The sequence below is a fragment of the Mesoplodon densirostris genome, chromosome 7 (assembly GCF_025265405.1).
Source record: "Mesoplodon densirostris isolate mMesDen1 chromosome 7, mMesDen1 primary haplotype, whole genome shotgun sequence".
NCBI classification, from domain to species: domain Eukaryota; kingdom Metazoa; phylum Chordata; class Mammalia; order Artiodactyla; family Ziphiidae; genus Mesoplodon; species Mesoplodon densirostris.
In genome coordinates this window covers 60,830,940-60,858,737 of record NC_082667.1, presented here as the reverse complement: position 1 = coordinate 60,858,737, position 27,798 = coordinate 60,830,940, and the positions used below count along the sequence as shown (strand labels likewise).

The following is a 27,798-nucleotide window of genomic DNA, read 5'->3' as shown; positions in this document are numbered from 1 at the left end:
ACAATTATATCTAACATGTACTGATTGCTTACTATGTGCCAAGAATGGTGTTTAGCATTTTACATCATTATCTCACTTAACCTTCATAATAATCCAATGAGACAGGCACCATTATTGAATCCATTTTACAGATGAGAAAACTGATGTAAACAGAGATCTCAGCCAACTCCACAGAGTAGTTTAGCATTGGACTCAGAGCCCTGCTCTTGATCCCTTCATCATACTGCCACTATAACTGCAGTCTTTAGGGCTTCACTACCCTACTTCAGGATGAAATCACAGAATGCCATTAAGGTTTTTTCTCAAGGATTATTAACCCTAATAATGAGAGTTAACAAAGCTGCTCAATTTGGGGGAAATAGTAGAGGTTAATGAGAGAAAAATAATAAGCTCACAAGTCTGGTAAAGAAATTATAGGACTTCCCTGGTGGTGCAGTGGTTAAGAATCCACCTGCCAAGGCAGGGGACACAGGTTTGAGCCCTGGTCTGGGAAGATCTCACATGCCATGGAGCAACTGAGCCCATATGCCACAATTATTGAGCCTGCAAGCCACAACTACTGAGCCCACGTGCCGCAACTACTGAAGCCCACGTGCCTAGAGCCTGTGCTCCGCAACAAGAGAAGCCGCAACAATGAGAAGCCCGCACACTGCAACGAAGAGTAGCCCCCGCGCGCAGCAATGAAGACCCAACACAGCCAAAAATAAATAAATAAATAATAATAATAAAAAAGAAATTATAAAAATGTGCAAACAAGTCCTTGTGAGGCAGCCAGGTCTGGAGGTATTGTGGCTCTTTACAAATGAGGAAACTAAGGATCAGAGAGCCAGAACTCGAATTCAAGTCACTGACTCCCAGGTCAGTGCTCAGTCCTCCTTTACACTGGATCCCGTATATGACACTTCCCACACATCACTCCGTGGGTCCTGGTGACGTCAGGTACCCTGGTTAGACAGGTTACAGTCCAGAACCCTCAGATTTTGTTGTTTTGTTTTTGTTTTTTAATTTAATTAATTAATTAATTAATTAATTTTTGGCTGCGTTGGGTCTTCCCTGCTGCATGCATGCTTTCTCTAGTTGCCGCGAGCAGGGGCTACTCTCGGTTGTGGTGCGTAGGCTTCTCATTGCGGTGGCTTCTCTTGTTGCGGAGCACGGGCTCCAGGCACGTGGGCTTCTGTAGTTGTGGCTCGTGGGCTCCAGAGTGCAGGACCAGTAGTTGTGGTGCACGGGCTTCACTGCTCCGCAGCATATGGGAACCTCCCGGACCAGGGCTTGAACCCTTGTCCCCTGCATTGGCAGGCGGATCCCCAATCACTGTGCCACCAGGGAAGCCCAGAACCCTCAGATTTTGAAGGCAGGTTTCAAACATGCCTGTTGCATGTCCAGAGAATGTCTATGCTAGACATAGATGCTGTAATGAGTTGGTCCTCAGGGCTGGTGAAGGTAGAAGTTTTATAGAAGCAACAACTATGATTTAAAAATAAAATACATGGTTATATTGGGCTTCTCATGCCTCTCATCTCCCTATGTGACATGGAGACAAATGGACAAGTTTATAATCTAGCCTCCTCTTGTGGCTGAGAACAACAGTTCTGAGAGAAGAGTTGAGAGACTGGATTCTGATTTTACTTCTTCCCCTAACAGGTGACTTTGGATGCTTAACGCTGTAGGCTCTCAGTTCTCTCATCTAAAAAGTGGGTCTGATTTAGCATTTATGCTATCTTCCTTATAGGATAAAATAAGACAATGGATGGGAGTACTGCTGTGGAAAGTACAGAGTGATGAATAAATATAAGACAAGGGATCAGGCACTTACTGGGTACTAGAACCTGTGTTCTCTGTGATTCATAGTATCTCACTTGATGCTCACGACAACCTTAGACACAGGACTGATTAGCTTCACTTTGAGGCAAGAGCTGAAACTTAAGAGGGGTAAAGCAACCCGTCTAGGACCAGTAGGACCTGCGCCAAGGAATGGCTGACTCCAGAGCCTGGATCACCCAGGCCACTGCCTCCAAGTGGTGATGGTGTTAACTCCGTCTCCTAGGTGAGGCATGTAGTGAAGGATGCCATCATCAGCTTTCAGGACACCCTGCACTGGTGGAAATCTGCCTCTTGTTTAGATGCTCCAACTGAAAAATGACTTGCATCATCAGTCTTTCATCAAGCCCCTTCTCCTTTCTACACCAGCAAGTCAGCAGATACCTTCCTTCTACTTCCACTGCGTATGAAGACATATTAAGACAGCTTGGATAAGGAGATTATGATTTGTAATTAAATATTAACCTTTCTGACAGTATTAAAATTAAACCACTCGGAATTCTTCATCCCTAATCAGGTGGTTCCTGCCCGTAACTGCATCTTCCCTAATAGTCTTGCTAGTTTATGGCCCTTTCCAGAGTGCTAATTGTTTCAATCGCTGCCAACCTGATGAATTGTCTTAAAAATGCTATTTCGGCTGGAGCATATTAACATGCCATGCGCTGCTTCTTGCCTGCCTGCCTGTTGAGTGGGTCTGCTCTAGCTTTGGTTGAGACAGCTCACAGACAGCTACTGGCAGAGTCAGTAGAAGGGGGCTATGAATGCGGCTCAGAAGGACACAGCCTGAGCTACCTTGTTTCTGTGGCTGCCAGGCCCTCAGGGAGGTGGTGAAGGGGGAGCTAGGCAAAAGCAGGATAGGAGGTGGCCAGGACTCTGTTGCTGGCAGTTTGGCTGGCGGAGGCTTGGGCAATTCTTCATCACCTCAGCTGGGGAGGCTTTCCACAGAAAGTAGGCAAGGACACCCAGGGTCGTGGGCAACCTGCGATGCCTCCACACTGGGAAGGCCAGTAGGAAGAAGAATGTGTGGCTTTAAGTTGAAATGTTTCTGCAATCTCCAAGGACTGCTCTGACATTTCTCTCTGTGTGAAAGTATTTCCTGTCAGTCTAGAAAGTCAAACTGAGCAGGCCTTGGAAAGCCAGAGTCTGAACAAGGGGATGGGCACAGCCCTGTCCTATGGAGAATCCAGGCCTCTGGGTCATGGGAAAAAGGGGACTGTGACTACCTCATAGCTTAGGGCATTAAGAAATCATGTTCAAAAGCTCATGTAGAATGGAGAAAAGCAAATCCTCTTATTTCTACTTTTCTCCTACAGGTCTGAGACTCCCTCTAGCATGCCCTTGATGGCACTGGACAGTAGTGATATGTTTCTAAAGCTGTCTCCCCCTCAAGACTGAGCTCCTCAGGGCAGGGGAGTGTCTTAATGAACGCCGTATTATCAGGATCTAGTACAATACCTGGCACAGAGTAGACGCTTAGAAATGTTGTATAAATGAATCTCACTGGGTTCTCCCAAGTGCCTCAAGAGTCAGGCAGGGTAAGGATTATTCATCCTATTTCAGATGAAGAAATTGAGGCACAAAGAGGTTGAATAACTTGCCCAAATCCCTGGAGCAACTGGTGGCCAAGTTGGGGCCATAGCTGAGGCCTGCTTCCTGGGCCAGGGCCCATCTTTTTGATTGGCTATTGCCAGATTCAGGGAGCCCAGGATTTTTTGGGTTAGCAGGAGTGGTAAGCTCTCCATGGCCTGCCAATCGGGCGTAGATCCCAGCCCTTACCTTTTTGGCATCTTTGTGCATATATTTGGCTGTCTGCTTGGCCAGTTCTGTTTTTCCTAGTAAGAAGGAAAAGAGAAGTGTTGGGTTAGGACCAGATGACTATCTCCTGTGATGAAAGCATATTAGAAATGCATGGATGCTGGAAATAATGTATGTTATGGATGGGAATGTTGAGGCTCAGAGAGGGTCAGTGACTGTCTCAAAGTCACCAAGGGAATTAATGGTAAAGCTGGGACCAGAATCAAAGTCTGCATTGCATCTTGATTTTTTTGTGGATGGGGACTGAAACCTTTTCTCTACAGCAGCATCCTAAGAGTGAGAGGTTGACTCTTACAATCCAGAGCCGACCTGTCCCTTGAAGCCCAGCATAAACCTTGCCTGTCCTAGGAGCACCCTGACCTCCTGGCTCACTGCACTGTATCTCTCTGGACACCCACGGTCTTGCCATCCAGCCAGGCCCTGGAGCCACAGGCCAAATAGAGGCTGGGAGAGGATAAAAAGCACCTCTCCTTGGCTTCACAGTAACTTGCTTTGTAACATAAAGTAGGAATGATAATACTGAAGGGGTGGCTCTGAAGGGCCATTTGGCATGACCGTCAAGCCTTTGGAAGTCACTATCTGGCATGGGTCAAGTTCTATAGTATCATGTGAGGTAATGGTAACCCTTTGGGACCCTACATCTGAGGGAGCACCCATGAAGATGCTGAGAGGGGAAGAGGAGGCAACAGATGCATGAAATTCCCTATCAAGACAATGGGAGAGAGAGAAAAAAAAAAAGACAACGGGAGGTGATGGTGGTGTGGTGGTGGCAGTGGGAAATATCTGTGAGGGCAGAGAGTGAGGGGGTGAGAATGCCTCAGATAATCCAGCCCAAATGGCTATAAAAATCCCCAACCCATTTCACTGCAACCAATTTTGCTATGCACTTAGCACTGTGCTGGCCATCAGGGGCTTTCTTTAGCTTCCTAGAGGGTTATGTCTCAGGCTACACTAGATAAGGCTGGTGCACTGGGCAGTGGAGGTGGTTCAGTTCCTACACGGCAGCCTCTGGGGTTGCAGAGCGGCTGGACCAGGACTCACAGGACCCCAAGGGCCTGGCCTTCCAGGTGAAGTAGGCCCTGCACCACAGCTTCCAGAGGGAGGGGCATAATTCCAGCTGTTCCTAATGTAACAGATGATCCTCTTGCTGGCTCTGTAATTTGGAGGCAGTTGTTTTGGGAGGTAGATTTGAATGAGAGGTGGGTCGTGTGACTCTGGCCCTTAGCAGCTGGGGCTCCCCCAGCTCTCCTTCCCCACAGGCTGATCTACTCCCAGTTACCTATTCCAGATGATCCCAGGAAGAGGAAGACCAGAGGGTGTTCTTCGTCGTACCAGCCATTCTCCTTCCTCCGGATCGCTGTGGCCAAACACATAAGATGGGAGGACAGGGAGGGAGGCAGATAAATCAATGACACAAAAGGCAGGATAATTATCACTAAGTATACAATATGTTTTACTGCTCTGCGCCCACTCAAAGTCCTCACTACCATTAGTGCTGCCTAATCTGATTAGCTGGCAAGGCCCCTAGAGACACCTAATCAGGTTAGCATGGATTTGGAAGGCTGCCCAGAGCAGATTTCGGATAAAGTTTTCCAGGATGAGCACTCAGCGTTGCCAAGGAAACTGAAAGGCGGGTGGATGGTGAATGGAGGTGAAGGGGGTGGGGGGCTGGTGAAGGAGAATTCGAGAGGAACTTTAGCTCTCCACTGGTAACCCATCTACTCACCACTGGTGGGAGTCTGAGCCTGCTCCTATGCAAATGGGAGAGGCAGAAGCCCATGGCAGGCCCTTGGGGATCTGGAGTGTGAGCTCTGAACTCTTTCCCATTTGGGGGAACTAAGGTCTTGTCTGCTGTTACGAAATACAGCCAAATGCACTTTCTGGAAGCCAATGAAGGGTAGTGTGGAGCTCAGGGCACGGAAGGGTGAGCCACCTGGTTAGCACCTCCGCCAACATGGCCTCCACTGGGCAGAGGTGGGGGAAGGGGAATAAACATGTACTAGGTTCCCTGGGGCTCAGCTCTGCTAGAGTGAGTGCTGACCTCTCCTCTTCAAGGGTTCTCTGTGCAAGATGAGGAAATTAAGTGCCCAACCACAGAGTGGGAGAGTCAGGCTCAGAAGCGTCACTCAAGTATAAGAGTAGGAACAGAATGAGGCAGAACCATCAGAAGAATCATTTATTAAACATGCTATCTGCTAGGCCCAATGGAAAAATCGCCAACATTTTATTACTCAAGACCCATACCCTGAGTGGAAAATATTATTTTCAACTCCATCATACTGAACAGGCAACTGAAACAAGAGATAAAGAGATCTGCCCAAGTCACACAACTAGTAGATTACCAGCTGACTGGTGGAGATGGTAGAGTTGCATCTCCAAACCTGTCTTCTTTTTTTGTCACAGATGGTTACTTACAAAAGCTAGTATCAATTTGGGTTGCATTAAACGGAATCACGGCCGTCAGAAGAAGGAAGGGGAGAGACCATTGTGCAATGTCAAGGTCATCCTGCAGATGGAACAGCATATATGATCTGGTCCCCAGAGTGTTGAGGGGAGATGAGCAAACGGATGTATGTCAGAGGACAAGGCATGGAAACCAAGTCAATGGAGGAAGAGTTGACAGTCTTAGGGAAGCATTGTCCATTCTTGAGGTGCAAAGATCCTAAATTCTACACTGTGTGGTATAATCTGTGTGGTTGGGTTTCAAAGAAGCGGCTGGAGAGATCAGGGAAGGCTTTTGGAAGAAGTGGGACTGACGACAGATCACAGAGACTGGGTGGGATCTGGAGGGGGCAAAAGCCGCAGCATGACAGAGGTGGAGAGACAGGAATGAACATGAGTACTTGTGGGTGGGATCAGATCAAAGAGGTCTCGAATTCCTGTCTTAGGAGTTCAGGTCCACACTGTGGGCTTTCTCACCTCAATCTCTAGTGCTTCTACCTAAGATACTTTCTAGTTCTGGCCTCAGCAGAAAAAGAAACTGTGCAACCTCACGGACACCAGACTAGCCACTCTGCCTGCCTGGGAGATACTCCCTGAGACTCCTGAGAGGGGCCTGAGAAAATACTCAGTCTAACCTCTCCCTTGGGCTAGGTCTCAGATCATCTCTAAACTGACTGGCTTGGTCCTCTGGAAGGCCTGGCCATGATGGGAATCCACAGGCCTCATAGGTATCTGAAGGCTGGGGATGAAGATGGAGAAGTCCCAGCCTGGTGAGAGGGAGCCCCCAGTGTCCTGACAGAAACAAGACCCTGTGGGTGGGGGTATTTGGGGAGGTGGAGATACTGTAAAATGGCAAAGGCTAGACTTCTGTGAACATTATGTGTGGATGTGTGTTGAGGCAAGGGTGAGAGAAGGGGTCATATGAAAGGAGTCACACTCTTCCAAAAGTTGGCTAAGTTGAGAATCTAGGTTGGAAAGAAGCTGAGCAAAAACTGGATTCAGGCTTCATGGGGGTATTTGTGGAGGTATTTGGCCTGGGGGACCAGGGTTCCCCAGGTGTCATGAACCTGAGGTTCTGATCTTGACTTCTCTTTCAGGAAGCTTCCCAGCCCACCAAGAGCTGCATGCCTCTGGGCTATGCAGTTCAAAAACACCACGGAGAATGTGGAATTGGATTATGCCAGGGGCCATCTTTTCCCCCTTCTTTTCTAATAATGCACCTTGGAGAGAGCTCTTTATAATGCCAAGCAGACTCCACTGCACAGCTGTCCCTGGTCAATTCTGCCAGACCCAGGGCATGAGTCTGGCGTGGGCTTGATCTGGGCTCCCCGTGAAACAGGCAAAATGCCAACCATTAAACAATTACAACTCTGGATATTTCTAATAATATCTGAAGAGAAAAATGGCCAAGCAGATGGCGTCCGACAGAATGAAAAATGGAAGCAGCTAGGAAAGACTGGGGAAGGCGGGCCCTGGGGTGTGTGGTTGGCAGGGTGGCTGAGGACCAAGGCTGGGTGCCTCAGGGTTCTGTCAGGCTGGGGCAGAGGCTGGGACAGACAGAGACCTGGATAGGCCCATTTGGGATGTGGCCACAGGTATCGGTGCTCTCACTGTGGACAAGCAAATGCAGCAACTTCCTCTGCTAGCACTTCAGAGTCTGTAAAGAACTTCTGTAGACATAACTTCATTTGAGGCTGGTTATGAACCCATGAGGCTGGCAGGGCAGGTAACTTGATTCTCATTTTACAGACGAGGAAATATATATAAAGAAGTTAGGTGACCTGCTCAAGGTTACACAGGTAAATAAATGAACCTGGGCTTTAACCCTGGCTCTGGCTAGCTCCTGAGCATGAACTGGTGCTTCAGGAGTTTAGAGAAAGGAGTTGGCTCTCCCCTACCACAACATCTCCTCATTCCCTCACCTAACCTGGAAAGCCACCACGCTGCAGTCTTCCAGTCTGGCTGGCTCAGCCATTCCATACATGGCCTCAGGAGCCCCTGCCCCTGACCATATCCTGACCACTGCTCTCTTAGCTTGAGATGGTGTCAGGTCCCCTGAGCAGGCAGCTCAGCCCCTTCTCTGGCCAGTCCCATCTCTGAAAGCTCCAACAGGCTTGGCAGCCTCTCCACATGCTGAGCCAGCTCCAGGGCCTCCTTGCTGGGTTCTTCCCCTTACCAGAACGTCTTCTCCTGACCATGTCAACCACTACCAGACCATCCTAAGTCTCACCTGCAACAACTCTTTCCTGTTTACTCCACCACATCACATCTGCTCCATTAACTCCTATGTTCATCTATGGGGCAGTATGGTGGAGAGGGCAGGAGTTATAGGACCTAGTTTGGAGTCCTGGCTCTGCCACTTAGTTGATTGACTGAGTAAAACACTTACTGATTTAGAGGCTTGGTTTCTTCATCTATAAAATGGGAAGAGCCATACATGCTCAGTCAGCCCCACATGAAGATTAAAATGAGTTAATGGCTATAGTATTTTATAAGTTGCAAAGAATGGAATAATAATAAAAATAATGGTAGTCATAGCAGCAGTAGTGGCAGCTGCCATTAGCTTTGCTGTTTTACAGATCTCTCTTTCATCCTTACAATAATTCATAGTAGACATTATCTCCATTTCACAGAAGAAGAGACTGAGGCTCAAAGAGGGGCAGTGGAACAGGTTTCATCTGTCTCTGCCCTCGTATCAGGGGGAGGGTGTGCCCCAATCTGTGTATTCCGTGGGTGCATGTGCTAAGCATTCTATTTCCTGAGGGACTCTTGCCCATCACTGGTTTAATGTGTGCTGACTAAATGAATTAATTCTTGGTTTTTCTGGAATCACAGGGGAAAATAACTGACACTTCAACTCCCATTTTACAGAGAAGAGTGAGGCCTAGACCCAAGAGTCTCTTATGGCTTCAACTGGTTACTACTACTACTACTACTACTACCCTTGGGTGAATAAGGTTTCCACTCTCTTCTTAACCTCTCTCCAGGGAGCCTTATTCATTTGTTCAGCAAAAAAGCTCTGTGTTGAGTGCTGGGGCACCTACAAAGAAGCCTAAAACAAGGTTTGTGCCTTTTGGTTGAACGCTGCTATGAAAACTGTGGGTTCCAAGTGGGATGGGAGCAACTGGGATAAGTGTGGGAAGAGCCATTTGTGCCTGAAGTATGAGGGAGAGATGGCCAGGCAGTCTGGGTATGAAGGGACATTCCAGAGGAAAGCCCTGGCGTGTGCAAAACCAAAGTGAGACAAAAGCACTGCCTCCTCCTCCCATGCCAGGCCTTTGCCTCCATCTAGCTCAAGGTTCTGGGGGAGTCTGGGCAGGCTGACTCTTCTTTCCTGGTAAGTTCTGGTGATGCAGTGGGAGAGATTTTTTTTTTTAAATGTTTACACCCATTGGCCAAGTGGGCCTTTTTTAAAAAAAATTATTAATTTATTTTTAAAAATTAATTTATTAATTTTTGGCTGCATTGGGTCTTTGTTGCTGCACGCGGGCTTTCCCTAGTTGTGGCGAGTGGGGGCCACTCTTCGCTGCGGTGCATGGGCCCCTCACTGCAGTGGCTTCTCTTGTTGAGGAGCACGGGCTCCAGGCGCGCAGGCTTCAGCAGTTGCAGCACGTGGGCTCAGTAGTTGTGGCACACGGGCTTAGTTGCTCCACGGCATGTGGGATCTTCCCGGACCAGGGCTCAAATCCGTGTCCCCTGCATTGGGAGGCGGATTCTTAACCACTGCGCCACCAGGGAAGTCCCAAGGGAGAGATTTTTTTAACCTAACTGGAACGTGTTTGTTCCATGCTTGTGCCACCTCCTAGGGAAACCTGTCCTTCAGAGGGACTCCATGGCTGAGTCATCTAAATGTCTATTAGCAATTTCCTATCTAAGATTATAGGTTTGAGGAGCACAGCTCAAGAAACGTATGCTGACTGAGTGGATACTGGTGCCTTGGGTTTGGTGGATGATGAGAGAGAGTTCTCTTCTTAGTCTTTAAGGATTAGTCTTTCTGAAGACAAACTATTGCTACTAAGGGGTTACGTATTAAAATTGCAAAAAACAGCTTTCGTTGAGCCCACCGATTATATGTGCCTATGTGCATGCTGTGAGGTAAGGGATCCCTGAAGGGAAGACTGACACCCTTCCAGAAAGAGGCTGAGATCAGAATCTGTGCTGAGGAGAGGCAGAATGTCAAGATGGTCTCAGACTTTGTTCATTTGAGTTCACTTGAGTTCAACCTTTTACACACCTGTGTACCAACCCTGGGGAAACAGACCTGAATGAGAGGTAGTTCCTGACCTTGGGAGGGAGAAAGACATACAAACTAATGCCATGTGGTAAGTTCAGTTTTAAAAGATGTCCACAGAAGCCCAGAGAAAGGGCCCCGCACCCAGGTGGAGGGCTAAGGAAGGCTTCCTGGAGGAGGCCTGGGTGTTGAGGGTCCTGGCAGGTGAGTGGAAGGGCAGGGCAGTCCAGACAATAAGAATGGCAGGCGCACGGGAGGGACACCTGAAGTGGTGAGGCGGGGAAGTGGAACTGTAAGAAGTTTTCTAAATCAGTCACTGCCTCTCTACAACTCAGGGATGACCTGGATGTATTTCTCAGATTAGAAACAGGACTCCAAGGGAGGGTCCAGAAAGGTGCAGTGCTTAGGAAGATTACATTTTTGGATTAGTCAAAGAGGGACATGGAGCACAAGACAGGATGGTGCGCCTACTGTGTGCACATGGCTGATGTTGAGATTCTGAATTCGGGCCAGACCTTGGAAGAGCAGTCAAGATGGTAGAGCTTCCCGGGGGAGTTCATGGGCTTGAGTCAACTGGGACCAGATGCAATGGGTTCTGGGGACAGGCCCCTGGTCAGAGGAAGCGACAGGGTGTGCAGGATGACCTGCTGCCCAGAAAAAGCTTCTTGGAGCAGGTCTGGGGAAAAGGGGTCAAAGGCTGAGTAGTACGGGTGTTGTAATTAACTATTTCGCTACAGTCACATTCCTAGTATGCTTGTGAACAACTAGAAAGCAGGCTTACAGCTTCTCTTCTTTCCTCAGAGCACATCACAGAGATGGACAAAGGGCCATACCCAAATAATTAATCTGACAAACTTCACTAAGCATCTACTTCGAGCAGAGTGCTGTGCCAGGACATGGGAACAAAAATGATTCAGTCATGGTCTCTGCCCTCAGGAGTCTACAGTCTATTGCTCCTGAACTGAGTTAGGATAAGTAAAAACCAGCCCGAGTGTGGGAGATGGGCAGGGCTGGGGTGGGGAAGGGGCCAGAAGAAAGGGAATTACAAGCAGAGAGGGCAGCATCAACAAATGCAGGCAGGAGATGAACACAGCACATGCAGGGCAGCAGAAGCAGCTGTTTTGTGCAGTGTCAAGTGGGGACGGGTGGGGGCAACTGAGGAGGGGGAGCAGCAGGGGTGGGCCTTGTATGCCAGGCTAGGGCAGCCACTCAAAGATTTTAAACAGTTTTTTTTTCCCCCCTATACTTTACAAAGCTGACTCTAGCTGGGGAGAAGTGATTATAGGGAAAGAAAAGGAGGCAGAGACACCGGTGAGGAGGCCACTGCTTGGTTCACATGGGAGATACTGAGCTCCTGAGCTGGGGCAGCAGAATTAGGAACAGAGGGGAGAAGAACAGAGTTACAGCGATTGAACTTGATGGGCTGAGAGGGGGGAGGGGGAGGGAAGGACCAAGGAAACACCTAAGTTTCTATTTAGGAGACCAAGGAACGGTAGTGCCTTTACTGAGGTAGGAACACGGGAGGCGGGTGGGTTGGAGGAGGGGGGCGGAGTCTAGGTCTGAATGGGCTGAACAGACAACTGCTTGCGTTTCTGAGGATGGTGGGGCACAGAGGCTCTGAGCTCCTAGGAGGTCTGCCCAATAGAACAGGCATCCTCCCCTTCCCCATGATCAAGAACGGCTCTGAATTCTGGATGGAGAGCCTCACTTTCAATGTCAGTGCTCTGGCTTGTGGTCTGTAGGTTGGCCCTGCTTTGGCTCCAGTGACCCCAGAAGACCAGAGAGGCCATGGGGGCCTGGGCTATGGGGCTGGTGCTTTATCTCCTCCATTTGTAAGGCGGTAACTGTGCGCCAGCCTTGCTAGAAGCCCTGCAGCTGGGGATCACACTGATAAATTCACTGTATTACTTTGCACAAATCAATATCCCAGCACTTACCAGGGGTTGATGTGACCGAAATTGGTTTCAGTCAATTCGTGAGGGTAATAAATGGCCATTTATCAAATCAATTCATTCTGCGGCACTTCTCTGCCTGCCCATCCTCGTGGTACCCCTGGGGTGCCAGGCTCCACCCAGCCAGCCCCCAGCACACATCTGACACTAGCCTAGAGGACTCAGGGAGGTCTGGCCTACCCTCTCGATCCACCTCCCTCTCCTGCACCTACTTCAGTCTTGAGGTCCTGAGGCACTGGCTGCTGCTTACCTGCCACAAATTCCAACCCAAAGAGTGCCTCATGCTTCACCTGAGTTGGTAGCCGAACACAATCTATTATCAGTGTGATCCCTGGATGCAGGGCCTCTAGCAAGGTGGGTGCACAGTTACTGCCTTACAAATGGAAGAGAACATACCAACCCCGCAGCCCAAGCCATCCACGGCCTCTGTATCTTTTCCAGCATCACTGGAGCCATAGCAGGGTCAACCTACATACCACAGGACAAGGATCTGCCTCCAGATCTGAGGCAGTTCGGGTGACAGAATGGAGCTTTGGGTAGAAGGAAGCACTCGGGGCAGACATTCTGACAGCTTCTAGGAGGTGGGGAGTAGAATCATCTACTCCTGCTCTGGGCCAAGGGCAGGGACAGAAAAGGTGATGTAGGACCAGGGGAAGAGGCCAGTCTGGGGCTGGGACTAGGGATAAGTCCTGGGTTGAAGGAAATAACTGTGGGCCTGACCTATAGAGCACAGTACCCAACCCTAGGTGGTAAACATCTTGAGGAAGGGGACTAGATTTTGTTGAGTGCTATCTGGTTCATACTGGAAGGAGCATGTGCTTTACAGTCTGACAGTCCTGGATTTGGCTCCCCGGTACAGAGATGAGGAAACTGATGCTCAAAGAAGCTGAATGACCAGCCTGAGTTGCACAGCTGGTAAGTGGCCCACCTACGATTTGAGCCCTAGTTGATCCTCCCTCTCCCCCCACCTACTTCTGGGAGCTTCATAGCTTATGGGCTTGAGAAGCTGGTGAGTAGCAGGAGGTAAGAGGAGCAGGCAACCTGCTGGGAAAGGGCTGTGTAAGAAGTGGGGGGAAAATATCATGATGGCAGCTGCAGTTCTGGCCCAAGTGGACATGAGACTCCAGCAGGATATGCTTTCTCAGATCTCTGCTATGTCATCTGTCCCTCCCATGGGCTCCTCCTCCTCTCTTCTTCAGCTCAAGAGCTCCCAGGTCTCCTTTCCCTCTACCTCAGACACAAAGTGGGGTGTTGCCACCTCCAAGGTGGTGGCTGAGGGTGGCTGTCTGTATCCAGACCCAAAAGGGCAGCCTGGTGTGGTCTGGGCCTGAGTAGCAGGAACTTGTGTATTCATTAAAGCTTTCCCTGGCTCCTGTGTGTGCCTGCAGGCAGCCTTCTGACCTCTACCTGGTGAGGCAGCTCTGGTCTATGGGCTTCTCTTTTTTTTAAAAAATTAATTAATTAATTTTGGTTGTACTGGGTCTTCTTAGTTGCAGCAGGTGGGCTCCTTAGTTGCAGCTCGCCAGCTCCTTAGTTGCAGCATGTGGACTCCTTAGTTGTGGCAGGCGTACTCCTTAGTTGCAGCTCCAGGGCTCCTTAGTTGCAGCTTGCTGGCTCCTCAGTTGTGGCAAGTGCGCTCCTTAGTTATGGCATGTGAATTCTTAGTTGCAGCATGCATGTGGGCTCTAGTTCCCTGACCAGGGATTGAACCCGGGCCCCCTGCATTGGGAGCACGGAGTCTTACCCACTGTGCCACCAGGGAAGTCCCTATGGGCTCCTCTTATTCACTGATGGTCAGGCCCCTGATGAGGGGCTCACGATCCTACTGGTGTGTGAGGCATCTGGTGAATACTTGCAAAAATGAAGTTGATGACAGATATAAAGAGAAATTAACAGTCCCACTGGTGTGTGAGGATGATGGAGATTGGGCTGGGCTTGGTGTCACAGGGGTGACTGCCTTCATTGTTCAATGACTCCCCTAATAGGTTTCCTAGGGCTGACAAGGCCACTCCAGAATGTTCCAGAGGGGCACCACAATATCAGACTCATATCTCCTTTTTTACTGGCGAGCAGAACTGGTGCTGGCCTTGGCAGTCACTGGGCTGCATCTGGTGGGACTAGATGCAGCACTAGAAGCAACATGTGAGTGGGACTGACCACGACATCATAGGGAAGAGGTTTTTAATTTCCTTTTTTTTTTTTTTTTTGGCCCAGCCACGTGGCACACAGGATCCCAGTCCCCGACCAGGGATTGAACCTGTACCCTCTGCAGTGGAAGCGCAGAGTCCTAACCATTGGACCTCCAGGGAAGTCCCGGAAAGAGGTTTTTAAACTTGAGCTGAGCATCAGATTGCCTGCAGGGCCTGTTAAAACACAGATTTCTGGGGAATTCCCTGGGGGCCCAGTGGTTAGGACTCTGTGCTTTCACTGACAAGGGCCTGGGTTCAATCCTTGGTCGGAGAACTAAGATCCCATAAGCTGCATGGCATGGCCAAAAAAAAAAAAATTAAAAAATAACCCCAAAAAAACAAAACCCACAGATTTCTGGGGCCCCCTGCTGGAACTTCTTATTCCATAGGTCTGGGCTGAGGCCTCAGATCTACATTTCTAACAAGTTCCCAGAGGATGCTGGTGCTGCTGGTCCAGAGACCACTTTGAGAACCACTGCCCTGGGGGATACCCCTTGTCTAAGCCAGGCATAGGGTTCCACTGACCTTACCTCACCTGTCTGAGGTCACCCTCAGGGAGTCATGCACCTGAGTAGAGGAACAATAGTGAGGCCACCATCCTGAGCAGAATCTCAGTTTGATATATCTCTCTAGTGGGATCTGCATGGGGAGGAGGGCCATTAGATTAGGAGTTACACCAGCAGGCAGTCTAGCCCCCAGGGGTCAAAGTATCGGACAGAAAGAACTTCTGAGGTGGAGAAGAAGGCACTCAAGACTTGTTCAGAATATTTTCCCCAAAATTGAGCCAGCTGCTGACAAATTATACTGAAGTGTGACAGAGTCCTGTGCTGGGAGACAGAAGATAAAAGTTCTAGTTCTGGCTCAGCTGCTACATTACTAGTGATGGACAAACTCCTGTTTCTCTCTGAGTCTCAGTTTCCCCACCTGAAAAATGGGGGTGGGGTGGGGGCAGTAGACCAGACGAAGGTCAGAGTTAAATTCAAAGCATACGAAAGCAGCCTTGAGCACATCACTGAAGTGCTCTCAGCTTCCTCATCTGTAAAAGAGGAATTTAATGGCACCAACCTCATAGGGTTGCTGTAAAGACTAAATGACACAACATATGCAAAGAGCCTAGAACACTGCCTGGAACATAGGAAGTACTCAACAAATGTTACGTTCTAATATCATTAGCCACTTCTCCCCAGCATGGAGACAGCAGGACTACAGCTCATTGGGGCAGACCGCGAGCTTCCTTGCCCTTTTTGGCGCGGGCCAGCATCTCGCATACTCACCAGCACCTACTGTGGCGATGGCACTCTCCTGGCCAATGATGTGCTCCTTCAGCCGCTGCTCCAGGGGAAAGCGGCGCCGTTCCTCGGCCTCACGTTTCCGCTGCTTCTCCTGGTACTGTGGGGAGAGAGGGAAGGTGGCTCAGGAGTGCTGGGCCCAGGAGGATCCTAGTTTCATTCTATCCCCCAACCCAGGGGGGGAAAAAACACAGGTTTTTTCCTCTGGGGGTCCTGATGCACGGCTCTGGCTCATGACCACTGGAGGCTGGCCCAGTCCTCCCCCTGCCCCTCGACCCAGGCCTCACCTCATCTCCCTACCTCGGGTGGCCACTGCTCAGGGGTCCTGCCTCACCCTGCTAGTAAGTACTGCTAGGAAATTAACCCTTGACTCTGGCGTCTGACAGAAGATTTGGTTCGAATCTCAGCTCTATCACTTACAAGATGTGCTCATTACCTGGAGCAAGTTACTTTGCCCCAGTTTTCTCCTCTGTAAATTGGGGATTAAATATGATAATGTATAGAGAATGTGCCTAGCATCATGGCTGATGTGCACCGAGTGCTTACAAATATAGGTTCCTTTCCTTTTCCACTTATCCCCTTTTTCTTTATAAATTTATTTATTTATTTATTTTATTTTTGGCTGTATTGGGTCCTTGTTGCTGCGTGCGAGCTTTCTTTTAGTTGTGGTGAGCGGGGGCTACTCTTCGTTGCGGTGTGTGGGCTTCTCATTGAGGTGGCTTCTCTTGTTGCGGAGCATGGGCTCTAGGCGTGCGGGCTTCAGTAGTTGTGGTCCATGGGCTCTAGAGCGCAGGCTTAGTAGTGGTGGCGCACCGGCTTAGTTGTTCCACGACACGTCGGATCTTCCCAGACCAGGGCTCGAACCCGTGACCCCTGCATTGGCAGGCGGATACTTAACCACTGCACCACCAGGGAAGTCCTCCACCTATTCTCTTGAAAACCATTTTGGTTTTTAAACCAGAGCTACAAACACCCTCTACTTCAATGATACTGCATTTCTATTAAACACAACTATTCAGCAATTGCTGTGTGCCTGGCCCTGTGCATGCAATGATGGAAAGGTGGGGCAGGGGGAAGGAGGAGGAGGATTATACCGTGCCCCCTGGGAGGTTTAGATGATGCTGAGTGCCTCGCATGTGTCTGGCCTCCAGCTTGGTCCATTTCAGAAAAGGCAGACGGAGGAGGCCCGAGCTTGGTCCTGCTGTGAGGGGGAAGAGGAGAGCCAGGCCTTGCTCTCAGGGAGCTCAAAGTTGGGCAGGGGAGGTGAGGCAGGGTCTGTATACAAACACTACTCAGGCAGAATTAGCCATTTCTCTCATGGTTCCAAAGCATGTGTGCCTATTTCTAGCCTTGTACCTAGCACTAAAAAAAAATTACTTGAAAACCAGTTTGTTGTATGTGTGTGATTCTGTCTTCCAGGTCAATTATGAGCCCCCTGAGGGTAGGCACTGACTTTTACTCACTGCTATTCCCGGCACGGGTCCTGGTACAGTGGAGGCATCTGGTGAATATTTTCAAAAATGAAGCTGATGACAGATATAAAGAGAAATTAACAGCCAGACTGGGTGGTGTAGGAGCACAGAGAAGGGAAGGATACATAAAGCATGGAACAATCCTGGGAGACAGGAGGCTTGAAGGAGCTGGAATACTGGGCTAGGTGGGAGCTGTGGGACTATCTGGAGACTGGGCAAGGAGGGGTGAGTGTGTGGGTCTGATGATAAAGCATTTATGGAGGCCAGGGGATGGAGGGTGGGGGAAGGAAGCAGGTCTTGAAGTGGGATGGAAAGACCTGGGTCTTCAGGAGGCTTCTTTCCCCTAGGGCCCCTGTAATACTGACAGCTTTCTAGAAAGCGAGCTGCCAAGGTATGGCCGTGTCACAAAAGCTGTGGCTGCAGATTGCTCTTGCAGAGAGTGGATGAAAAATACCTGCTGCTTGGGCAGTGTTTTCCTGTTAAGGTAGTGACCTTGACAGAAGTTAAAAAAAATAAATAGCAAACAATCCAATTTCGGCTGTTGCTATAAGTCTGTAACTGAAAGCTCCCATCAGTTCTGGGGTTTCATACGGAGCAATAATTCGGCGCCGATCCCAGCGGAGCAACACTTGCTGGTTGGAATCCAGCGCATCATCGTGCAGCTCCCTCAGGCGCCACATACATCACCTGGCTCTGCCGACTCCAGCCATATATCTGCCTCCTCCCCCCTGTCCACCCAGCCCCTCTCAGCACTTGAGTCCACTGGGGTGGAAGGCTCTGATGGTGAGATGCACACATACCTGCTGGTATAGCACTGGCCAGCTGCCTGGCCAGCTCATAGTCAGTTTGGCTGCAGAAGGAAGCTGGCCTCCGAGGGTTTGTTAGGTCTGTTTCATCACTTCCCCTCAGGGATGGGTATTCCTGCCTCTGGGCCTTTTGCTCACACTGCTCCCTCAGCACAACAGTCTTCTCTATTCCCACCTACCTCTAAGTGATCTCAGTTTAAATACCAAATTGTCTAAGGAGCCTGTTGCCCTGGCCCCGGGACCTCCAGAGCACTTATTTAACTGACTGTTTATGTCTCCTTACTCCACACATGAGGTCCGTAGTGACAAAGCCCATGTTTTATTCATTGCTATAGCTCCAGCACCTAGCATAGGGCCCTACTCACAGAAGGAGTCAATACATGTTGCCAACCGAATGAGGTAACTACCGTTTGTGGAAGAGCTGCTGTGTGCCAGGCACTGTACTCAGCACTTTATATGTAGTGTCTCACTGAATTCTTATAGTAGTCCCCATCTGGAGTTTGACTCCTCTTCTGGCTCACAGTGGGGCACACAGTGTGGCAGAAAGAAGCAGCTTTGCTCCAGAAAGATGTGAATTTAGACCTCGCCTAATCCACTTACTAGTTAGCTGACCTTGGGGAAGTTAATTCACCTCCCTGAATTTCAGTTTCCGCATCTCTAACACAGTGATGGTACTCACACCTACCTTGCAGGATCCTTGTGGGAAGCTGGTGAGGATTAAGTGAGGTGATGCATACGAAACAATTGGCAGGTCTCTGGCATACAACAGATGTCTATGTAGAAGTCGCTATGTGAGAGACTCAAGTGGCCAGCATAGTATTTGGCCCGTGGCAGGCCTCTGATAAATGTAACTTCTCCTTTGCTGCATTTTGATAAATGATTATCTAACCCAGTGCCTTTTTTGTATATTTGTTTTTGTTTTGGTGCTGGAACCCTTTTAACTAATTTAATCTGCATGGAGCCCACAGATAAGGGGAACAGTTGCTCCGGCTTAAGTAGAAGCCAGAGGCCAAGTCCACTTGGATGCCCCCACTTGCCCCAGCGTGGCTCCTGAGGCTTCTCCCCCTAGGAACCCTGGGTCTGCAGGGTACAGTCTCAACACCAACTGAGTTTTCAGGATGCCTCTACTGTCTGGGGTGGCTCAGCTCTGCCTGTCAATTTTCCTTACATGGTAGAGAATGCCAAATATAGGTACTTTCCATCCATTAGTTTGTGGGGCCTCACAAAACATATCTTTTTTCCTTTGCTACAGGCAAAGCCTAACATGACATTTCCTGCCACTTTGTTGGTTTGGGTACTGCCACCATGGCCTCCTTAAGTCTTTTTCAGGGAAATATTTCTACCTCCTACAACTCGACTTCACTGTCATGATTTTAGGTTATCTTAGTATTCCTGTTATTTTCTTGGGCAATGGGAAAGGGTTCTTGGCTTTTATGGGGGTGAGCATGGGGGAAAGGTTGCACTGTGATCTGGCTGGTTTCTCAGGAGCTTTCTAGATGGTACTGGGAAAGATTCAACCTATGGCTTAAATCTGAGCACATTCTGATTCTAGCATATTCCCTCCCAGCCTGAAGCCCTCAGAGAAACTTCTGAAACTGGATCAGACTTTTTGATAAAAATGTACAGAACAATGGGATTAAACCAGGTAGAAGGTTACTGCTTCATGCTCTTTTCCTAATGCTTATTAGCACAGAGTTTATATTAAAAAATATGTTGAATGAATGAATGACTTTTTAAGGCATGAGGTACGAGTTCAGTCTTGCGGAAAACTAACCAGTGGAAGAACCTAGGAAAGGAAAACACTTGGTCTGTATATATTCTATTTGGGGGAGAGGAGAGAGAAGGATGGGAGAAGGCACTTGGTAAGGGTCTATGAATGTGGGCTACTGCTGTTCCCAGCTTTCTGAGGAAATGGGGAGGAAGGCTACAGGGACTGAGGTCAAGGCCCTGTTTTGACAGGATTCCACTGGAGGAGAAGACAGGTTAGATGACCCAGGCTGCAAAAGTAGGGGGCACTGGGCTGAGAGGCCCAAGAAGCTACCCAGGAGAGCAAGAGCGGGGGAGTGATCATCTTCTTAATAAAAGCCACATGCAATTAGCTTCAGAAGCCCTCACCTGGAGCTAGCAGCAACCAGCTCCCTATGCTGCATCTCAGCTGGATAATCATGGCCACTGGTTTCCATCATTCTTGATTTAATATGGCACCCCTCCTGGCTCTGAGTGCATTTACAGGAAAGGCCTGGGAGGCCGAGGTGAAGCCTAGCTGGGCTCTCGCTAGGAAGTGGGCGGCTGGGCAGAGTGGCTCTGCGGAGGAGGGTTACAGGGAGAAGGGATATGGCAGCACACCTACTGTTGGGCATTCCTCAGGAACAGGTCTGATAACAAACCTGGTAGTACATTCACTGAGAGAGGAGCTAGGGTAGGGGTGGTAGGCAGAATGAGACCCTGGACAAGAACAGGATAAGCCCAGAGGAGGGAAGAGAAGAGAGGCCAAGCTGCAGTTTGCCTCTTGTGGGAGGTCAGGGCAGAGCCCACTGGCTGCTCACACACTCAGATATGCCCCATCCTCCTGACTCCCTGATCCAACCCCAACTTACATCATAGTCAGGGCTTCTACCTTGCCCTGAAGCTGTGGGGGACAGAGAGGACTGGGTGCAGAGGCCAACAAAGGGGACCATGGGGCAACAGATGAGACTGGCGGGGGTGTGGGATGATGGAAAGAGTCCTGAGAAGGGGGGTGATGACAAGAGGAGCCCAGGGGGTCCAACAAAGGAGCCTGGGAAATACAGAGCAGACAGGAGAGGAGACTGGGGGACAAGAGGGGCACCTAAGGGACTTCAAAGTCTCTTGAACTAGCTCAGAGTCCACATCCTTGTAGAGGAAAGCTGGGTACAGAGCAGGCATCAGTCCCATCAGACTTGAGGACCACTATGTCAGCATCCCAGATTCCATTCTCCTCTCCTCCAGTCGATCCTCCTTTTGCTGCCAGAGCCATATTTTTAACATGTAAATCAGATCATGTCATTCCTTTGCAAATAGCTGGGTTGATCCAGAGACAAGAGTGGTGAGAGAAGGTTAAGAGGCGCAAGGAGTGGCTAAGGTGAGAAAATGGGTTATGTTCTCCTCAGTCCATCACATCAGGAGGCGCGTGATGTTCCTATACCTGTGGCTGGGGATGTTAATTTTGATCACTTGGTTAAGGTGGTCTGTGCCAAGTTTCTCCATCATTTTTCCCTTTGTAATTAATAAGTACCTTGTGGGGTGGGACTCAGTGACTGTGAAAACATCCTGTTACTCCTCAAACTTCCACTCACTAGTTTGAACATGGACTGATGAGTCTTGCTTGATTTGGGACCAACTGTTCTAATTCTCACAGCCCTGTGGAGTTCAGAGGATCTCCTCCCTCACTGTCCAGAGATGAAGTAATTAAAGCAGGGTCCCACTGATAGCAAGTAATAAAGGCAGAACACTAACCCCTGTAGTCTAACTCCAGTGCCTGCACTGTCCACCCTGGAGATAAGAAAAGACCTGTTCTTGCCTTCAGGAAGTTCAGAGCCTATTTAGGAAGATGAGACTTAAAACATAAATTTCATATTCCTACTTTTAGCATGGGGCTACCTAACGAATTTATTGAAAATAAACACCAGAGGGTGTTCTTGCAGAAGTGCATAATCTGAGTTGAATCATAAGGAAACATTAGACAAACCCAAATCAAGGATGGTCTACAAAATAACCAGCTTGTACTCGTTAAAATGTCAAAGTCATGAAAGACAGACTGAGGAACTGTTCCAGATTAAAGAGCAGGGCTTCCCTGGTGGCGCAGTTGTTAAGAATCCGCCTGCCAATGCAGGGGACACGGGTTTGAGCCCTGGTCCGGGAAGATCCCACATGCCGTGGAGCAACGAAGCCCGTGTGCCACAACTACTGAGCCTGCGCTCTAGAGCCCGCGAGCCGCAAAACTACTGAATCTGTGTGCCACAACTACTGTAGCTAGCGTGCCTAGAGCCCATGCTCCACAACAAGAGAAGCCACCGCAATGAGAAGCCCGCGAACCGCAACGAAGAGTAGCCCCCACTCTCGGCAACTAGAGAAAGCCAGGTGCGGCAACAAAGACCCAACACAGCCAAAAAAAAAAAATTTAATTAATTAATTTTAAAAAATTAAAAAATAAAGGAGACCAAAGAGATATGAAAACTGAATCCAGCTTCAGATCCAGAATTTTCTTTTCTTGTAAAGAGAATTATTGGGACAACTGGTGAAATCTGAATAATATCTATAGATTAGTTAATATCAATATTAATGGTCTGATTTTAAGGATTGTACTGAGATTATATAAGAAAATGCCCTCTATTTTTTAGGAAATTCACACAAGTATTTAGGGGTAAAGGGCTATCGAATATATAACTTAACCCTCAAATGGTTCAGAAAAAATTATACATATATCTCTCTCTATATTATCTATATATACATAAGTAATAAAGCAAGTGCAATAAAATGTTAACAATTGGTATTATGGGTGAAGGTTTATAGGAATTTGCTGAACTATCTTTGAAATTATGTAAAAGTAAAAGTGAAACAAATCAGGACAATGCTTACCCTTAGGGATGGGTAGTGACTGGAAGGGAGTATGATGCAAATGAGTGCTTGTAATAGTCTATTTCTTTTCTTTTTTTTTTTTTTTTGCGGTACGCGGGCCTCTCACTGTTGTGGCCTCTCCCGTTGCGGAGCACAGGCTCCGGACGCGCAGGCTCAGCGGCCATGGCTCACGGGCCCAGCCGCTCCGCGGCATATGGGATCCTCCCAGACCGGGGCACAAACCCGTATCCCCTGCATTGGCAGGCGGACTCTCAACCACTGCGCCACCAGGGAGGCCCTAGTCTATTTCTTGATCAGGTATATTCAGCTTGTAAAAATACAGTGAGCTATACACTTATGTGTACTTTATACAAATATGTTTCAACAAAAAGTTTTTGAGAAGTTAAAAGAAGGGACTTCCCTGGTGGCGCAGTTGTTAATAATCCACCTGCCAACGCAGGCGACACGGGTTCGAGCCCTGGTCCGGGAAGATCCCACATGCAGCAGAGCAACTAAGCCCTGTGTGCCACAACATGCGCCTGCGCTCTAGAGCCCGTGAGCCACAACTACTGAGCCCACGTGCCACAACTACTGAAGCCCGTGCACCTAGAGCCTGTGCTCTGCAACGAGAAGCCACCGCAATGAGAAGCCTGCGCACCGCAACGAAGAGTAGCCCCTGCTCACCGCAACTAGAGAAAGCCTGCGCGAAGCAACAAAGACCCAACACAGCCAAAAAAAAAAGAAAAAAAGAAGTAAAAAGAAAAAGAAAGAAAGCAAAAGCTGTCCCCGTAAAGCATGGAGTGCTGTGTTTGGCCCATGGAGAACCTGTAACGAAGATCAGACGGTGCTGTCTGGGCCATCTGGGCCAAGCACAGAGCCAGGCATGCGGCACAGTGGCTCTCGAAATGAGATGCGAAGCAGGGAGCAGGTTGGGCAAGGCAGGGAAGGGATAGCTCTTCACTCTAAGCCAGGAGGAACATAACCCTCTTACCCTCCTGTATACCTCACCTGTTCTCTCCTGATAGCTTCCTTCAGATCTGATGGGAGCACCCAGGCCTGCAGCCCAGAATGAGGGGCTCAGGGGAGCACTGCATCCCCAGCTACCCCTGAAGCAAATGAAAAAATACAGAGATAGGAAATGTGCTTGTGATTCTGTCACTGGGATATGCAAATAAAATATATATGATAGGCCTATCTGCCTAATATTCCTGCCAATTCATTCTCTGGATGTGATTAAAATGAGCAATAAATTCCTCGTGAGTCTCGGTGGAGTGAGGATCTGGGAGTGGAGATGCGGGCTGGCACAAACACGTCCCCCTCAGCTGAACATCCATCATGGAATAGCTCCCTATATTTTTGTTTTATCTGCCATCGTGTGCACAGAGATATATTTCTACCTCTCCTTCGTCTCTTAGTTAAGATGTGAAAATGGTCTAAGCTTTAAGTATTAAACTCTCCAGCTAGTGAAATCCTTCAAAGTGAGATCACAGTTATCTTCTCTACGAAGCCTGCCCTGCTCATTCTGCCTGGAGGTGATCCATGCTTTCCTGGGGCCCCCACAAACTCTGTGTGGACCCCTCCTAAGGCACAAGTCAGTCTGTGCATATCAGAGCTAAGAGTGCCTGCCTCTCCCCATCTTCCTCTCCCAACAGCCAGCTCAGGAGACAGGAGCTGGGCTTCATCCACCTCTGGATCTTCTCAGGGGGCCCAAGGGGGCTTCCGCACACAGAGAATGCTGAGAGAACTGAGCAAACCAGCCATGAGGAGAAAATTATTTAGGCCACATAAGGTGACAGAGATTCTTAGATAAGTGAGTGACACATTTTAAAAGGCAGAAGAAAATTAAAAATTAGGCTTATGGATAATTCTAAAATGAGAAAATCATCAAGAAATAATAAGTGAAAAAAGGCAGATTCCAAATATGGAATTAGGATCATAACTCATAACACCTTCAGGACCAAGTAGGAAATACAAATGTCTGACAGGCAAGCACATAATACAATAGGAAATAGGTGCCTGTGGCTGGAGAGTCCACGCTCCAACCTCTAAGGCATTATACTCACATTAAAAAAAAAAAAAAAAAAAAAAAGCTGAGTTGGCAAAATAAAACATGGCTGCCAGTTTGAGACCCCTGGGGTTTATACAGTAGGCTACTAACCAGGTTAAAAAAAAAAAGACCACTTATATAAATATATATAGATATGGTCCAGAAAAGTCAAATGTAGTATCATAAGAAGAAATCTCTGACTCCTATCCCAATAGTTACTAATAATAGCTTGATTTTCTAAAGTCACCTGATTTATTTCGGCTTCAGATTTCTCATTTGTAAAATGTGGGGAATAAGAGCTACTTCATGGCTTTGTTACAGAATTAGAAAAAATATATATTAGAACACCTGGCAGAGTGCCTAGATGCACTTGATAAATGGTACCTACTGTTATTATAAATAATTAAGAACATTAATAGCAGTTATGTACAGGTAGTCAGGCTATCAGGCTAAAATGTTTTTAATTGAGATTTAGCTCAGTTGACATCCCTTCCAGGAAGCCTTCCGTGATCTCCCAGGCAGGATTAGAAGCCACCTTGGCTTTCCACAGTCCCTGTCCCTGGGCTTCCCTGGGACTGATGACTCTGGTGTCATGCTTTACTTGCCTGTCTCCTCACCAGATTGGGACCTCCTTGAGGGTTTCACCCAGCTGTCTTCTTCCCATCTAGCCGAGAGCCTGGCACACAGATGTCATTCATAAATATGTGCTGACTTATTTAATTCTCTTCATTTTACTCTCCAAATTTTCCATAATGGGAAAGATGACTTTTATAATTACAAATTTTCTATAAAGAGCCCATATCTGACTATAGAGGTAGGTGAAGGTGGAAGAGGCTGAGCTGGGTGGCAGGGGGATGCCGGATGGAAAGCAGGGGAGGAAGATAAGATCAGAGTGGTGGTAACCTGTGTCTAGACAAAGAGCCAGGAGATGAGGTCTCAGGTTGGCGCCTCAGCACCCTCCAGGCCTGAATCATTATGTTACTGACATGGGGCCTGAACTCAGAGAGGAGCAGCTGCTGCTTACCTACTGGCAGAGGGAGACAGAACCCAGTCTAAAGCAGTGTTCTTGCCCTGAAACTCTTCCACGAAACTCTTCCGCACAGTTTTGAAAAGGCAGTTTTTTGCAGCTTGGAGGAAAAAAGCAGAGCAGAAAGAATGGGTGACCATGGAGATGCTGAGCAACTAAGAGAAAGACAACGCTGCTGACATCCAGGGAGAGGTGAGGGTGGTTCACGTGGGTAGAATCTGAGGGGACTGCAGAGCAATCAAGTGGAAGTGCTCAGCAGACAGGTGAACATTTTGGAAAGAGGAAATCTAGACTGGGTAAAGGGATCAAGCGCAGGGAGGTGACGACAGAGAAAGTCTTCCAGCTGAGAGGTGACAGAACCCCTGGGCTGGCTCTGAGTGGTCTTCTAGCCTCTAAAGGCAGCCCCTGCCCTGGGTCACAGCTCTCTGAGGGAGCTCCTCCTGCAGCAGCCATCCGTTAAGCCTGGCTCTGTCCTAGTCCTAATACTGAATTAATTTCCTCTCCTCCCACCCCCCTCACAGTCGTCCCTGTGTCTACGTGCAGTCTCTCCTTTCCGGGCCAGACGCCCCATTGCCTTCAGCCTCTTCTCATGGCACAGTTCTGCTTGCCTCCTTACTGCCCCCCTCTGCACAGATTCTAAGAGCTCAGTCTACTCAGAAGGTAGCATCTGCAATTGCCCTCTGTGGTCCAGAAGGATCTGACTGGCACAGAGATCGCAACTGCCACTTATTCACTCGGGACACCAGCTTTGTACTGATGTGGCTGACATCAGGCCATTTCTTGGGCAGCCAAATTTTGTTAAGGGTCCCTATGCAGTCCTAACCCTTCCACCCCCTCTGGCACTAAGCGGCCTGTTCTCCTGATTTACGTGACTAGACCAGGGCCTGCCCTATGTCACACCACCGGACAAATATGGTTACTTTTGGCCAAGTGCAGCACTTGCTCTCAGGGGACAGTGGTTTGGCCTAAAAAGGGAGATAATGATGGGGATGCAGTCCCCGAGGTGACCTGAAACAATGCTCAGGGATTTCCTTACGGCATGGGGGAAGCTGACCCAACTATAGGACAGGAACATGGGATTAGTACTGTCCAGTGAGTTGTGAGTGGAAGTAAAGGGTCCTACTTCCAGGCTGAGCAGTTAGCTGCAGATGCAAGGCCCTTCAGAGCACTCTCTCCTCTCTGTAAGCAAGCAGCAGTATTTCAGAGGGTGGCTGCTCTGCCAGTCAGGTCCCTGAGGACCTAGGATGAGCACAACCCCCTCTGCTGACCTTCATGTGTAGCATGAGGTAAAAATGAATCTTTGCTGTTTTAAGCCTCCGAAATTTTGGGTTGTTACAATAGCATGACCTAGTTTATCCTGACTGCTACACAGACAATGGTATTTTGAATGGAACCTTAGAAACCACTTAGTCACAGTGTTTTCATTTCACAAAGGTAAACTGATCTTCAAGAGGGGAAGCGCTCACCCGAGGTCACCCAGTCAGTGAGTGGGGGAGCTAGGATCACAACCCCTGTCTTGTCTGTCTTAGTCTGGTGACCTAAGTGCTCTTACTCAAGACACAGAGAGTATGTGCCACTAGGTGGGACCTGCCACTCTTAATCATCTCAAAGCACTTCGGCCAGTTTGCCAATGAGAAACTCCACGATGCTGGAAAGAGCACAAGACTGAGAGTCAGAAACCAAGCCTTCCAGTTCCAGTCCTGCCAGTGAACCTACTATATGACCTCGTGTCCAAGTCTTAGTTACAGTTTTGACAGTAACTCACTCTGGGACCAAAGGCAAGGCACACCACATCCCTGGGCTCCAGTCTCCCCAGGAAGAAAAGAAGTCATTTGATTTAGGTTTCAGAGATTTAAAATGTGTGCACACAGCACAGCCTTCAGGGACGTTACCTGGGGGGTGGGGACAGTCCGGTGGGCGGGGCACTGGGCCACCTCTCCTTCAACAAGAACAGCTCTATTTTCCTCTGACTTATTTGTTTAGACTTAGATAAGATTTCCCATCACCGGACTTGATGACTTCTCAGGTCCCTGCCAGTTCTGAGATTTGTGATTCTAGTTCTTGGATTCTGCCAAGCACTTTCTGAGATATAGTTGGGTGGCTGAGAGGAGCAGAAGGCAGCCTGTTTTTAG

The 27,798-nt window shown here is 48.7% G+C and overlaps 1 protein-coding gene across 1 annotated transcript in view; it reads right to left on the bottom strand.

Annotated features, from left to right (window-relative positions):
- The window catches only part of CLPB (ClpB family mitochondrial disaggregase), a 148,362-nt gene that overhangs the window by 11,810 nt on the left and 108,754 nt on the right, over positions 1–27,798 (bottom strand). The window contains exons 7-9 of the mRNA XM_060104923.1: positions 15,725–15,839; positions 4,916–4,993; positions 3,598–3,653 (exon numbers count right to left, since the gene is read on the bottom strand). Coding sequence (XP_059960906.1) covers positions 3,598–3,653; positions 4,916–4,993; positions 15,725–15,839 — 249 coding nt within the window. The remainder of the gene's footprint in view (positions 1–3,597; positions 3,654–4,915; positions 4,994–15,724; positions 15,840–27,798) is intronic.